This window comes from Petaurus breviceps, unplaced genomic scaffold (genome assembly GCF_028583685.1).
Source record: "Petaurus breviceps papuanus isolate PSGF00001 unplaced genomic scaffold, PetGlider_PUasm1.0 140, whole genome shotgun sequence".
Taxonomy (NCBI): Eukaryota; Metazoa; Chordata; class Mammalia; order Diprotodontia; family Petauridae; genus Petaurus; species Petaurus breviceps.
This window is the reverse complement of record NW_027185698.1, coordinates 38,285,295-38,301,113: the sequence shown is the minus strand read 5'-3', so window position 1 is coordinate 38,301,113 and position 15,819 is coordinate 38,285,295. Positions and strand designations below refer to the sequence as shown.

The 15,819-nt window shown below is 38.8% G+C and overlaps 1 protein-coding gene across 9 annotated transcripts in view; it reads left to right on the top strand.

The window, feature by feature from the left end:
• Nucleotides 1-15,819, top strand: part of AFAP1 (actin filament associated protein 1) — a 271,615-nt gene that overhangs the window by 110,935 nt on the left and 144,861 nt on the right. For all 9 annotated transcript variants that reach the window (XM_069070333.1, XM_069070372.1, XM_069070351.1 and 6 more), the window contains one exon: nt 1,109-1,206. In XM_069070333.1, coding sequence (XP_068926434.1) covers nt 1,109-1,206 — 98 coding nt within the window. The remainder of the gene's footprint in view (nt 1-1,108; nt 1,207-15,819) is intronic.

The following is a 15,819-nucleotide window of genomic DNA, read 5'->3' as shown; positions in this document are numbered from 1 at the left end:
TAAGTAGAAATAGGGCCATATTTATTCCTCTCAGTCTGAGTAAAATGTGTTCCTAGGAGAGGATCTGATCAGCTTAGCTATATTATTCAACTTGGTAAGCCTTTCTGATGTTAAAACGAATAAGACTTAGTATGTTGCCCCCTCTCAGACAAAGTTGCATTTTGTAGCCTTAGTGTGGTGGAAGAAGCACTGGATTTATTATCTGATGGCCTCGTTTTAATTGTGATGTACCATTCACTAGTTGTGTAACTTTGGGCCAATAAATTTTAAAGTTGTGCAGATGTAAGATGCTACTAACAACAGCTGCAAACATTTATTAAGTGATTTCACTATAAAGAACACTTGTGCTGGGCATTGAAAGATGTAATATAATAATATTAATAGCATTTAAAGGATTGAAAAATACTTTACATACGTTATCTCCTTTGGGACAAAGAGTTTATTAAGCCACATGGAAGCATGGTATAGTGGAAAGAACTCTGGCCCCAAAGTCAGAGGATATGAATTCAAATCCCACCTTTAACACTGCTGTGTGACTTTGGATGAATAACTTAACCTTAAACTGTTTTCTCAGCTCTAAAATGAGGGTGGCTGGTCTATCGATATTGATATCGATAGTAGCCTATTGAGGCTACTCCTAGGATCCTGGGTAACAGTTAGGATCAGCAAAGAAGAGAATATAGAGAGAGAGGAGAAGAGAGGCCATGACACAGCTTTGAAAGATACCCATGTTAAAGGGAAAAGAGATGATGAGCCATCAAAAAGAGACCAAGGAGGAATGGTCAGCTAAGTAGGAGGAGATCCAGTAGAAAATAGGGTCATGGAGACCAAGATAGGAGAATGTCAAGGAGAAGCATGTAATGAAAGAGATTAAAGTGACACGACAGCCGAGAAAAAGCTATTCACTGGATTTAGCCATTACGAGACTCCTGGTGACTTGCTCCAGTTCTTCACTAGTTACTGTTGTCATACGGAGTTCTTCAGGGCCACACAACAGAGCCAAGTTTTCCCTTTCTCTCTTGCCCTCAATAGCCTGGTCCTAAAGAGAAGAGCCCCATTCTAGGGTTTTAGATGTAGGAATTGATGTGGTTTCTCTTAATACTTGCAGGCTTTGAAGTGAAAGACCATGTTCAGAAACAAGAAGTTAGCAGCAGTTTGCCGGCCCCGCCGCAGATGCCGCTGCCCGAGATCCCTCAGCAGTGGTTGGTGAGTTACGACCCTGTAGCCGGGTGGCAGGAAACTGTCTGATCCTGCCATTACTTCGAATCTAGCTGAGGACATGAGGAATGGGGTGGAATGCTGAGGCAGCCGTTTGCCAGCTCCCATGTGGCCACTCCCAATGGATAATTGGGAAAATCATATAGGAAATTAGCCTGCCTTGAGATGGCAGCTGCTTCTTTACAAAGTGACAGTACTGTAAATACATTGTAATCCTGCTTTGATGATGGATTTTAAAGTAGCAGGGGAGAGAGGCTTTAGGGGCAAAATTCCTGAAAGGCCTCCAGAGGGGCTGCTCTTCTTGCTTGACTTAGTCTGTGATTTTAAACACCTGGCTTTGAAATTTTCCAGTCTTATTTCTTTCCCATTTCAAACCCCTTTCAATCATGGTCCTTTGTGTCTAATGGGACTTCTTCACCTTTTCTTGCTCCTGGTCCCCTCTGGCAATCTGGTAAAGCCTATGTACCCCTTCTCAGAATGTTTTTAGAACATATAGAGGATCGCAGAGGAAAGTAATTATATTGGATAAGAACTATCAAAACATTTAAACAACAACAAGAGTAAGTTCATGGACCCAATGTTAAGAACTCCCAGTGGGCAAATATACATTTACCCCAGAAATATATGTTAAGTTCAGTTTTTATAGATTCAGGATTTTTTTTAAAGCAATTGGGGTTAAGTAACTTGCTCAAGGTTACACGCCCAGTTATTTTGTGTGGAGGTCAAGTATCTGAGGCCAGAACCGATCCCAGGTTTCCCGACGCCAGGGCCGGCACTCTTACTCGCTGTGCCACCTGGCTGCCCCTAAGATTCAGGATTTTTAAGAGAGGGAAGAAAACTGATCTTGATCAGGATTCCAGGATTTGAGTCCCAACTCTGATACTTATAAGTGGAATGATCTTAGGCAGCCATTTAATGACTGTATGCCTCAGTGTCCTTATCTGTAAAAGAGATGATGCATTTCCTACATCACAGTGTTATTGTAAGGACTTTGTCAATTTTAATGTGGTATAGAAAGAGCAGCTCTGTATTATGTATTATAATTAAAAAGCTCTTGTGTTTTTGAGAGAACTCAGTTAGAAAAGACCCAGAGACAAGTCAATATCCCAATTATAATTATATATATAATTGTTTATATATATAAAATATAAATATATATAAATAATTGTTTATATTTAATATACTACAAGTTGTCATACAGGCAAAATAAGTACTGTTTGTTATTAGCACAATTCTTTTTATTACCAATAAAATGCTTCAAGAATAAATAATTTCTTTAATATTTATACCAATACAAAGCACAGCTCCTATGTGCCTTAGTAATCCACCCCCCAAATCAATCCCTGGTAATCAACCCTCTTCTGAAGGATCTCTGTTCACTTAGCTAGCTGGTTCTTGGGTGACCATCATTAGGTTCATCCTAGAAATATTTTCTGTTTGTCAGGTCCTTTCACAGCTTAGACTCCTCTGATATATGCCCTGAGAATCCAGGGTCACTTTCCTGCCACAGTAAGATTTCAGAACTGGACTTGAGCGGAGGGATATTGTTAATGTTTTTTTTTTTTTTTAACCACACCGACTGGCTTGTTTTATTTGAAGGTGATGGGGGCATGGATGTTAATGTTTTTTTATTTTAAAATGTAATAGGCTATAGTTGCATTTAGTGGTGCCATGTTTTTTGGAGCATCTTAAGCTGAAATGTGTCCCAAGGTGGGTGGCCAGGCTGTTGAAAGGCCTCCAAACCATGTCATTGATTGGTTGAAGACATTGAGGACATTTAGTTTGGAGAAGAAATTTATAATTGGGGAATGGCTATGATAGCTATTTCATATATTTAAAGCAATATTTTATGGACATAGGAAAATACTTCTCTCCCCAAAGGATAGAGCTAGTTAGCCTCTATGGTAGTCGTTTGGAGGTTCCAAAGAAGCAAATTGGTCTCAAAATAAAAACCTTCCTTAGAATTGGAGCTGTCTATAAAATGGAATGAGTGGTCTAAGAGATAGGGAATTCATTGTTTCTCAGAAGGAAGTTTTATCACTCAAGAATATTGTAGAGGGAATTCCTATTCTAGGTGTGGTGGGTTGGACTAAGGGTTAATTATCAAGGTCTTGTACAACTTTGGAATTCTACAGAAGAGATTTACTCATGCTTTTCCATTTGAGGATCACAGCACCTGTTGTGAGAGAGGTCTTGCAAGGATCATAATCTACATTTTTCAGCATGAGAAAATGAGGCACAGTTTAAGTGACTGGTTAAGTATTTTTGCTCAGCAGTGCTTTTTCTGCTACATCTTATATATATTTTTTACTTGCTGAAAATGATCACAGAGCCAATTGTTAAATCTGCCTTTCTTCGTGCGTCGAATTGGGTTGAATCCTACCTACCCTGCTGTTTACTACTCTCCTTGTGACCTTGAGCCAAATGTACCTCTTCTTTGGGTGGCCTCATATGTCATATCAAAGGTTGAGACTAGCTGACTTGTAAAGGCACTTCCAGTGCTACCATTCCATGAGCCAGTGATCTATGATTTCATCTCTCTGCTTGAACAATGTGTTTTTTCAGGCTCATGAGACTTTCACCTCAAATTAAGAAAAAGTAGGTTGCAGAGCTTCAATTTCTAGTACTGATTTCCAGTCCACCTGGTCACTTGTCATTTATAGAAGAAAGACAGGATAGAAAAAACCAACTGACATGTTAGTTCAGCCTTCTCTTGCTGAGTTTACACCCATCCTTTAAAGTCTGGCTCAAATGTGAATTTTTTCAAAAAGTTTTTCCTAGTTCCCATAATCCTTTGAATTAATCTAGGAATGACTTTCCCCTCAAAACTCAGAGAGCAACTTGCTTTGCCTCTCACTTGCTTATCATTTACATTGTTTGATACAAATAACCAAAAATCCTGATAAAAATAGGTTGGAGATACTAACTAAGGTTTTAATATGGACTGATTGACATTTATGTAGTACTTTAAAGTTTGGAAAGCACTTTATATACCATATAATTTTATCGTCACAACAATTATATAAAATAGGGAGTATAACTGACACTTACTTAGTCATTCACATGTGTGTGTTGCATGTATTTGGAAGTAGGAAGGTTCTCAGAGGTCACCCAATCCAACTCCGTCCTTGTATAAATGAGGAAACTGATTCCCAGAGTTGAATGGGTATCAAAGACAAAACTTTTCAAATTTAATTTTTAAAATTCTGAATTTAACATAGACCTAAAAAATAATTCTTTTACATATAAAGTGGAACAGAAAAGGAGGTTATTTGGAAATTGTAATTTTTTATTATATATAGCTTGTTTTTTTTAAAGTAATTAATTCCACATGTATTTTCAAAGCTGTCCTCTCTGTCTGTTTCCTTTTGAACTTCTTCAGTTCTGGGGATTTAAAGCATGTTTTCATGACTATCTCTTTTTTTCTAATTTTGGCAATGCTATTACTTGCTATTCCCTTAGCTCCACTAAGACAAAGAAAAACTCAGTCTTTGTAACAAATAAAGCATAGTTAAGCAAAGCAAGTTCATGTTCAAAAACGTATGTCTCGTTTTGTAACTCTCTGTAAGGAGGTAGGTAGATTTCTTCCTTTGGAGTTTTGGTTATTTAATTTATCAGAGTTTTTAAGTCTTTTGAAGCTGTTTTTCTTTAGAGGACTCCTGCTATTGTTAATGTATAAATTAATCTCCTGGTTTTACTCAATTTATTCTGTATCAGTTCATGCAAGTTTTTTCAGGTTTCTCTGAAATCTACCCCTGGTGGCATTTTTAATGTTTTTTGTTCCATTACATTAATATGCCATAATTTGTTGAGCTATTTCACATTTGAGGGATACCCCTTTATTTTATAGTTCTTTACCATGACCAAAAATACTGGTATAAATAGGTTGTAGGTACCAGCTAAGGTTTTAACATGTGACCTATCTGATGATTGACATTTATAAAGTGCTTTAAAGTTTGGAAACCCTCTTCATACATGATCATTTCATCCTCTTAACAACCTTATGAAAGAGAGAGTACAAATAATATAATATTATCCTCAGGGAGGCTCAGTAATTTGCCCACCATCATGCAGCTTTGCTCATCCATAACCCAGCTGGTAAATAATAAGACTTCTCCTTCTGAAGCAGAATTTTCTGACTTAAAAATCTCAAGGTTGAATTCCCTCCCCCCTTTCTTTTTAATTCAAAATAACAACAATGTCCTTCTGTAACACATTATAAGACATTCTTTAGAAAGAGGAGTCAACTGGTTGTAACCAGATTGCAAATGCAAATCCTAGTCAGGCCTTCTGTCTTCTGGGATAATAGTTCTGGTCAGAGCCTGGGACAAAGACTTTCTTGATATTTAATGCTTTGGGGAAGTTTTTGTACTTTTTGTTTATCAACAAATGGCAAACATTTATGAAATAACTGCTGTGCGTAGAGCACTGTGCTAGGCATTCCTTGTCTCCATGGAACTGAGAGTCTAGTACAGGTATTAGACACTGAGAGCTCTAACACACACCATTGTGGGCTACATAGGTACATATGAGAGATGCAGAACAGAGTCATGGGTTGTTTGTGAATGTTAATTGATTTTCTTTTGCATTCAGGGAGTTCTTGTTTTGAATAACCTCTCAGTATAGATCATTTGATTATATTATTCCCTGTCCGTTGAGACAGAAAACCAATGCTCAATCATTGAAATTTGCAACCACAATGATAATAATAATATCAGCTAACTTATATTTTTGTTACTACTTTTCAGTTTTGTCCAACTCTACCCCACTTGGGGTTTTCTTGGTAGAGATATTGGAGTGGTTTGCCTTTTCCTTCTCCAGCTCATTTTACAGATGACGAAACTGAGGCAAACAGGGTGGAGTGACTTGCCCAGGGTCACATAGCACTTACTTTATGCCAGGTACTTTGCTAAGTGATTTACAGTGATTATCTCATTTGATTCATACAACAACCCTGGGAGGTAGGTGCTATTATATCCTCTTTTTATAGATGAAGAAACTGAGGCACTCAAGTGACTTGCCCAGGGTCACACAGCTAGTAAGTGTCTGAGGTTGGTTCTTCCTGACTCCAGGCTTGACATTTTATTCACTTCCACATAGCTGCTCCACAAAGACATTTTGAGAGAATTCACAGGACTTTCCTGAGAGATAGTACATTGTGAAGCTAAAGACCAGTTGGTTAAAGAATCAAAAGGCATTAGTTTGAATACTTCTCTGCCGCTAAGCACATGTATGATCTTAGGCAATCTAATCCATTGCGATTCAGCTTAACTCAATGCGACAAACTTTCTTTTTAGTACTTGCTATGTGTAAGACTCTGTGTTAGCAGCTGGGGGTACAAAGACAAAGCAAACAGAAGTTCCACCTCTCTAGGAGAGGTTTACATTCTTCTATTGGAGAGAGATACATGCCAAAAAAAAAAAAAAGAAAAGGACATTCAAGATAGTTTGATAAGAAAGGAGAGAACCCTAGTACCTACAGGGATCAGGAAACACTTCCTGTGGCAAATGACATGACCTGATCCTTCAGGAAGAGAAGGATTCTGAGAAGTGGAGGTGAGAATGCATTCCAGATGGGACAGCATCATTCAAAGACATAGAGATGAAAGAAACAATGCCAAGAGGGTGGAGTCAAGATGGCAGAGAAGAGGCAAGAGCTTGCCTGATCTCTCCCCCAAATCCATATGAAAACTTTGAGAAAATGCCCCAAAACAAATTCTGGAGTGAGCAAACCCACAAAAGGATGGAATGAAAGAATTTTTCAGCCCAAGACAACTTAGAAGTTTAGCAGGAAAGGTCTATTGCACCAAGATGAGAGTGCAGTCCAATCTTGTGCAGACTAAGCCAGTATAGACCTAACCCCAGTAAACCAGGAGCAGGCCTTGGGAGCCACTGAATCAGCAGTGGTAGTGGCTCCTTCTGGATCTCTTGGCCTACGGACAGGAAGGGGGTCGAACAACTGATTGGAGGGAGATTGCAGGGGTCTCTTTGCTGATGCTGGGGGCAGGACTCTTGCTTTGCCCACACTCAGATTTGGATTGCAGTCCTGGGTGTCAGTCCCAGGGAGAGAAGGGGCACTAGCCCAGCAGAGATTGCAGCCACAGTGGAGCAGGAACCCTCCCCACAGTTCTAGGGCAGAAAAGAGTGCTTGAGGTTGCTCACAGACCAGAGATCAGGCCAGGAGAGTAGTAAATGCACATTTCTTTAGATCTTACCAAAGGATCTCTGAAAACAGTTGCACAAAATACTTGAAGCTTGGGATAGTACACACTCCATCATGGAAGCAGAATCCTACTGTAGCAAAGAGTTAAAAGTCAGGAAATAGACTGGAGAAAAAAACAAACAACAGAAAAAAAAATTCTGACTATAAAAATTTACTATGGTGACAAGAAAAGTCAAAGCACACACTCAGAAGAAGGCAGCCAAGGCAAAACTCCTATATCCAAAGCCCCAAAGAAAAATATGAATTGGTCTCAGGCCATGGAAGAGCTCCAAAAGGATTTTAAAAATCAAGGATGAGGGGTAGAGGAAAAATTGGGAAGAGAAATGAGAGTGATGCAAGACAATCATGAAAAAAAGTATCAACAACTTGGTAAAGGAGGCACAAAAAAATACTGAAGAAAATGATACCTTAAAAACAGAATACGGGGCAGCTAGGTGGCACAGTAAATAGAATGTTGACCCTGGAGTCAGGAGGACCTGAATTCAGATCTGACCTCAGACACTTAACACTTATTATTTGTGTGATCTTGAACAAGTCAACCCCCAACTGCCCTGCCTTTCCCCCTCTGAAAACAACAACAAACAACAACAAAAACCCAGAATAGGCCAAATGATAAAAGAGGTAGAAAAATCCAGTGAGGAGGATAATGCCCTGAAAAGCAGCATTGACCAAATGGAAAAGGAGGTAAAAAAGCTCACTGAAGAAAATAATTCCTTAAAAATTAGAATTGAGCAAAGAAAGCTAATGACTTTATGAGAAATCAAGAAACAAAACAAAACAAAAAGAATGAGAAAAAATAGAAGACTGTGAAATATGTCATCAGAAAAACAACTGAACTGGAAAATAGATCTGGGAAAGATAATTTTGAAATTATTAGACTGATAAAAAAAGAGCCTAGACATCATCTTTCAGGAAATTATCAAGGAAAACTGCCCTGATATTCTATAAACAGAGGGTAAAATAGAGATTAAAAGAATTCACTGATCACCTCCTGAAAGAGATCCCCAAATGAAAACTCCCAGGAATAGTATAGCTAAATTCTAGAACTCCAAGGTCAAGGAGAAAATATTGCAAGCAACCAGAAAGAATCGATTCAAGTATCATGGAGCCACAGTCAGGATGACACAAGATTTAGCAGCTTAAAGAATCAGAGGGCTTGCAATCCAATATTCTGTAAGGCAAAGGAGCTAGAATTACCATCAAGAATCACATATCTAGCAAAACAAAGTATAATCCTTCAGGGGAAAATGTGCCCATTCAATGGAATTGGGGACTTTCAAGTATTCCTGATGTAAAGACAAGAGGTGAATAGAAAATTTGACTTTGAAACACAAGATTCAAGAGAAGCATAAAATGGTAAACAGGAAAGGGAAATCATAAGTGACTTAATAAGGTTAAACTGTTTATATTCCTACATGAGAAGATGGTACTTGTAACTCATAAGAATTTTCTTTTTTTTTTTTTTTTTTGGAGGGGCAATTGGGATTAGGTGATTTGCCCAAGGTCACACGGCTAGTAAGTGTTAAGTGTCTGAAGCGGTATTTGAACTCATGTTCACTTGACTCCAGGGCTGATACTCTATTCACTGTACCACCTAGCCACCATCATAAGAACTTTCTCATTATTTGGGCAGTTAGAAGGAGTATATATATATAAGCAGAAAGCACAGGTATGAGTTGAATGTAATGGGAAGATATCTAAAAATATTAAGAGGTAAGAAAGAAGAATGCACAAGGAGAAAGGGAGAGGTAAAATGGTGTAAATTGTCTGACACAAGAGGTATGAAAGAGTTTTTACCATGGAGGGGAAGATGGGGCAAGTGGCAGGGAATACTTGAACCTTACTCTCATCAGAATTGGTTCAAAGATGGAATAACATACATACTTAATTGGGTATTGAAATCTATCTTACCCTGCAGAAAAGTAGGAGGAAAAGGGCCCAAGAGACAGGGGTAGTGCTCATGGAAAGGAGTGAAGATTAGGGGAGTGGAAGTCAGAAGCAAATCACTTTTGAGGAGGGACAGGGTTAAAGGAGAGAGAGACTAGAATAAACCAGGGGGAAGGGACAGGAGAATAGAATGGAGGGAAATGCAGTTAGCCATTATAGCTGTAAAAATCTTTTTTGAAGCAAATTTGTCTGATATATAGAGAAATGTGTCAAATTTATGGGAATAAGAATAATTCCCCAATTGATAAGGGATAAAAAAGAAGGAACAATCAGTTTTCAGGTGAAGTAATAATCAAAGCTGTCTATAGCCATAGGAGAAAATACTCTAAATCACTATTGATTAGAGATATACAAGTTAAAACAATCTGAGGTACTACTTCACACCTATTAGATTGGCTGATAGGATAAAAAAAGAAAAATGACAAATGTTTAAGGGGGTATGGGGAAATTGAGACACTAATGTATTGTTGATGGAGTTGTGAACTGTTTCAACCCTTATGTAGAGCAACTGGGAACTATGTCCAAAGGGCTATAAAACCATACATACCCTTTGACCTAGCAATAACCACTACTAGGTCTGTATCCCAAAAGAGATTAAAAAAAAAAAGAAAAAGACCCATATGTACAAAACTATTTATAGCAGCTCTTTTCTGGTGGTAAAGAATTGGAAGTTGAGGGGATACCCATCAATGGGGGAATGTCTGAACAAGTTGTGGCAATTGATTATGATGGAATATTATTGTGCTATAAGAAATAGTAAATTTAGATGCTCTGAGAAAAACCTAGAAAGAACTGATCTGAACTGATGCAAAGTGCAATGAGTAGAACCAGGAGAAAATTGCATATAGTAACAGCCATGTTGTAGGATGATCAACTATGAATGACTTAGCTATTCTCAGCAATACAATGATCCAGGATAACTCTAAAGGACTTGTGATGAAGAATGCTATCCATTCCCAGAAAAAGAACTTAAGGAGTCTGAATATATAGAAGCATTTTTTTAACTTTCCATTTTTCTTTTTCTTTTTAAAATTTTGGTCTGTATTTTCTTTTACAACATGATTAATATGGAAATAGAAAAAAAGAAAAAAATACTTAAAAAACAAAAAAAGAAATATTGCCAAGTTTGGAAGCAGCTAGTAGACTAGTTTAACTTGAATGTGGAGTGCATGAAGTAAGGTAATATAAAATAAAGTTCAAAAGGTTGATTGGTTCCTGATAATGGAGATATTTAAATGCCTAGAATGTTCATATTTATCTGAGAAGCAGTAGGGAGCCATTGAAGATTCTTGAGCTGGAAAGTGAACTGGTCAAATGTGTAGTTCATGAACGTTATTTTGGCAACAAGAAGATCCTTGTTGATGGAAAGCCTCAAAGCAGGGAGATCATCTAGGAGGGTGTTGAAATGGTGTGGGTTAGAGATGATGACAGGGACTTTGAGAGTGGAGCAAATACCCATACAAGAAATGTAGAGGTAGAAGCAACTAGAGTTGGAAGTTGATTGCATGTGGAAAGACAGGGATAGAAAAGAGTCTAGCCTGGGGGACCAAAAGCACAGTGCTGCCTACAACTGCTGAAACACTTAAGTCTGGAGAAGGTTAATGAAACACAATCAGCTGTACTACAAGATAATGCTTGATAAATGCATCAGAGAGGTCCAAAGCCAAGTGCTGTAGGAGACCCCAGGGAGGAAAGGGTTGTTATCAGGAAAGTTTTCAGGGTAAGTAGATGCAGCATTGCATATGATCAAAGGATTGTGACTTTTACTGCTGGGAACCACTTTAGAGATTTCGATCTTCGGAGATCCAATCTCCTCATTTTAAGGTGGGGAACTAAGACCCAAGGTCATGTAGGAACTGATTAGCTAGGCTGGGATTTTGTGTTTAAAGAATGGATTTTTCCTCCTATGGTAAAGGAGGAAGAAATGATAGTTTAGTTATAAGCAATGTTGTGAGCAGATTCAGAAAGTGGTAAATGGCAGAGTGTTTGGAGCTGTTATTGCATAGAGAGTAGTAATATGTAATAAGCTTAGAGAGGTAATATATTACAGTTGTTGAGTCTTTTCTGTCATATATGACTCTTGATGACCCCATTTGGGTTTTCTTGGCAAACATACTGGAGTGGTTTGCCATTTCCTTCTCCAACTCCTTTAAAAGACAAGGAAACTGATGCAAAAAGGGCTGAATGACTCACCCAGGGTCTCACAGCTAGTAAGTGTTTGAGGATGGATTTGAACTCCTGAAGATGAATTTTTCTGATTCCAAGTCCAGTGCTCTATCCACTGTACTGCTTAGCTGCCTCACTTAATAAATGCTTATTGACTTTTTTTTTGAGGGGGGAAGGCAGGGCAATTGGGGTTAAGTGACTTGCCCAAGGACACATGGTTAGTTCTGTGTTAAGTGTCTGAGACTGTATTTGAACTCAGGTCTTCCTGACTCCAGGGCCAGTGCTCTATTAACTGCACCACCTAGTTGCCCCAATACTTATTGATTATTGATTGACTGACCTGACAATTCCCTACCCTACTGAAATCACATAGGTATAGATAGGCCCTCTCTCTATTATAAAACCCTTTCCTTCTACTACTTTTTGTTCAGTCCTTTCAATCATGTCCAACTTCATGACCCCATTTAGTGTTTTCTTGGCAAAGATACTAGAGTGGTTTGCTATTTCCTTCTCCAGTTCATTTTACAAGTAAGGAAACTGAGGCAACCAGTGTTAAGTGACTTGCCCTGGTTCATATTAATAAGTGTCTGAGACCAGATATGAATTCAGGAAGAGGAGTCTTCCTGACTCCAGGCCTGACACTCTATCCACTCTCTCCCTAGCTTGTCTAGGAGTAAGATACCATTAGATCATCTCAGGCCTAGAAAACCAGGCAGAAAAGTTTGGTTCTTACTTAACATTCAGTAGGGAGCTATCAAACATTTTTGAGCAGAGGGATGACTTGACTGAATCTTTGTAAAAGAAAGAATTGTCTTGTAGAGATTAAAGAATAGGCTAGAAAAGGAGGATCAAGAATCTTTGTTGTTATTGAGTCATTTTAGTCATTTCTGACTCTTCATGACTACACTGGGTGTTTTCTTGGCCAAGTGTGGTTTGCCATTTCCTTCTCTAGCTCATTTTACAGATGAGGAAACTGAGGCAAATAGAGTTAAGTGACTTGTCCAGCGTCATACAGCTAAGAAGTGTTTGAGGTTGCATTTGAATTTCTGTCTTCTTGACTCCAGGCCTGCTGCCCTATCCACTGCACCACCTAGCTGCCCAGCCAAGGATCTAAGGATCCTAATGAAGGATTTACGTTTTGCCCAAGGAGGCAATTACAATATTCCACACAGACAGTAAGGAGATACTATACAAAGATGGCAATGGCAATAGAATGGAATGAACAGATTCAAGAGATGTATGGAGTAAAGACATTCACAGAACAGAGTAACTGATTATAAGAGGTTAGCAAGTCACACAGATCAGTCAGGTCTCAGGGAAATAGCAGCAGGTCATTGAACTCTGTAGCCTTTTCCTTTCTTGGAATCCACACACACAAACTTGGAAAAACTAGAGACTGTTTTGTATTAGAGCCTGGTCTGTGGACACTTATGCCACAGATGAACTATGTCCCACCATGGTCCAAAGAAGAGATGATGATTGGCACCTAGTCTGAGAAGCAAGGGAGATGTTTGAATGATTGCAGCATTCTTGAATCTTCTTTTTTTCCCCTCTCTTCTTTTAGTGGGACAGCTTGGTGGCACATTAGAGTGCCAGGACTGGAGTCAGGAAGACCTGAGTTCAGTCTGGTCTCAGACACTTCCTAGCTATGTGACCCTAGGCAAGTCACTTAACCCTGTCTGCCTCAGTTTACTCATATGTAAAATGAGTTGGAGAAGGAAATGGCAAACCACTACAGTATCTCTGCCCAGAAAACCCCATGAAGTCATTAGGAGTTGGACATGACTGAAAAATGACCAAACAACAACTTCTTCCAGTGTAATATAAATTCCTTGAAGACAGATAATGTTGATTTTTTTGATCATTTGTTTTTGACTTTGTATGCACCTAGTCAGGTGTCTCGCACATAACAGAAATAGTCAATAATTTTTTAATTGAATTTAATATTTTTTGTTCTGATCTTTTGACATTCTTACTAGCATTGCCTCTAAAATTGTCTAAACAAATCTTGGAATGGGCTAGCTTTTCTTGTATTCATCCTTTCATGGGAACGTATTATTATGGTGTTTTATGATTATAGAACTTGTTATACAGTATTTCACTTGAGCAGATAGAGAGGTGGGAACTAGGAAGATCATGGTCCAAATCTAGACTCAGATCCAGTCGAGCTGTGAGATCCTGGCTCAGTCATTTGACATCTTGGTGCTCTAGGCCACTCTCTGAGACTGAAGGCACTGATCTACATTGGCAGAGGGAGTTTTCTCCTCCTGAGTTCTGCATTCCAGTGAAATAACAGGTGTAGTCCCTCTCCTTGTCCCTAATAGACATCATACAATAAATACTACTTCGGTAATACTTTAGGATTGCAACATGTTTTTCTTACAATGCTGTGAGGTAGCTAATATCAAGTATTAACCTTATTTTACAATGGGGGAAACTGAGATCTGGGCTGTCTGATCTAAAAACATCATCCTGAACCTCAGAATTTTTCATGACTTGCCTATTATAAAAACTTTGCTGTTTTTCTATGTTCAATTACTCTGCCTTTTGCAATATGAAGCATTCCTTGAAAATTTTTCCTTTCTTTCCATTTATTTAAATAATATTCAATTTCACTGAATGTGACTTATGTCTGTCTCAGAATGAGTTTGGTTTATTATTATTTTCATTTTTAGCTCTCTGAGGTAAGCACACTAGCTTATATGTAGGGGTCATGGGGTCATAGATTTAGTAATAGAAGAGACTTTAGAGATCTTTAGGGGCTTTAGAGACTTTAGCCTCATTTTATGAACGAGGAAGCTGAATCTGAGTGATTCAGTGACTTGTCCAAGGTCACACCAATAATAAATGTTTTCTTTTTCCACTGTACCTCATTGCTTTCCATCCATTCATTCATCCGTCCATTCATTCATCCACTCATCCATTCATCTGTCTATTCAAAAATTTTACTTTTTTGAAACTTAACTCCTTTCCCTGCACTTCAGGAAAGGGGCTCAGAGTTTATGGGTAGAAATGTGTGTGTTCACTTTAGAGCACAGAAGATTGGCAAATGTTCAGTGAACTCCACTGGCACTTCTCCAGCTTCACTTGACTCCATCCTTAACCTAAATTGGGATGAAGCATCAATGATATTACTATTGGAGGGAGCAACATTGACCACAACTTGTACATGAGTGTTTCACAGATGAAAGACTACAGCAAAAACAGCTGCCTCAGCTCCACGGCCCAGCAGAAACCGAAACTCCCCTTTTTGCCCTGTTGTTGCAATCTGGGATTCTTCTTCCTCTGCTTTCCTGCTGGACCCCCTCCTCAGAAGGGCATCCGCTGATGAATACTCACTCAAAACATCTTGCTTCAGTCCTTTAGAATTGCAATTTGCTTTTCTCACTGCCATATGAGGTAATAAGTATTATTCCCATATTACAACGGAGGAAACTGAGACCCAAAGTGAGAACTTGAACCCAGGCTGTCTGATCTCTGCTCTGTTGTCCTACTGTGCTACAAGCATCTTCTTGAACCTCGGAATTCTACATTGAATATTTTCATGACCTGTCTTTATAGGACAGTAGACTCAAAACCTGATTAGCGCCCACGTAAAGCTGTATGCTTTAGTGGAAAAAAAAGGAAAGGTCAGAGTATAGGAGGGAGAGGCTTTTAGCTTCCTCTTGGTTTCCCTAGAAACAACCTTAGGAACTTTCTGCAGGGTTACGTGAAGGCACAAGAGAGCATCGAATCAGAGGGTTTAGAGCTAGAATGATTTTTAAAGCCTAAGTGATAAAAAGTTTAAAAAATTGTTTTAGCATGTAATTTGGGGAAAACATTCTGTTTTAAAAAGAAAGCAGGGAGCCTAAGGGATCAGCTGGTCCTCCTCCCCTCATTTTATAGGTAGTTAAAGCAAAGCCTGGAGAGATTAAGTGAGAAGCAACAGGGTGGAGTGGGAAAGCTTGGACTTTGGGGTCAAGAGGATTATGGGATTTGATCACTTATCTTCATGACCTTATACAAGTCATTTCCCCTCCTCTTAGTCTTGGTTTCTTCATCTTTAAAGTGGGGATATTAGCACTTGGACGCTTCTATTATCTCCTTCACAAAGTTGTTGTGAATAAAGCCTTTTGCAAGCCTTAAAGGACTTCATTGATATGTTTCTCTACTGATTTGGTACCCCCGACCAGATACGCAGGAAGAGGGGAACCTGGGTCCTCTGACCACAAATCCAGGGTTCTTTCTTTAGCCCTATACTGAGTAAGAGAGAGACTGGAGGAGTTT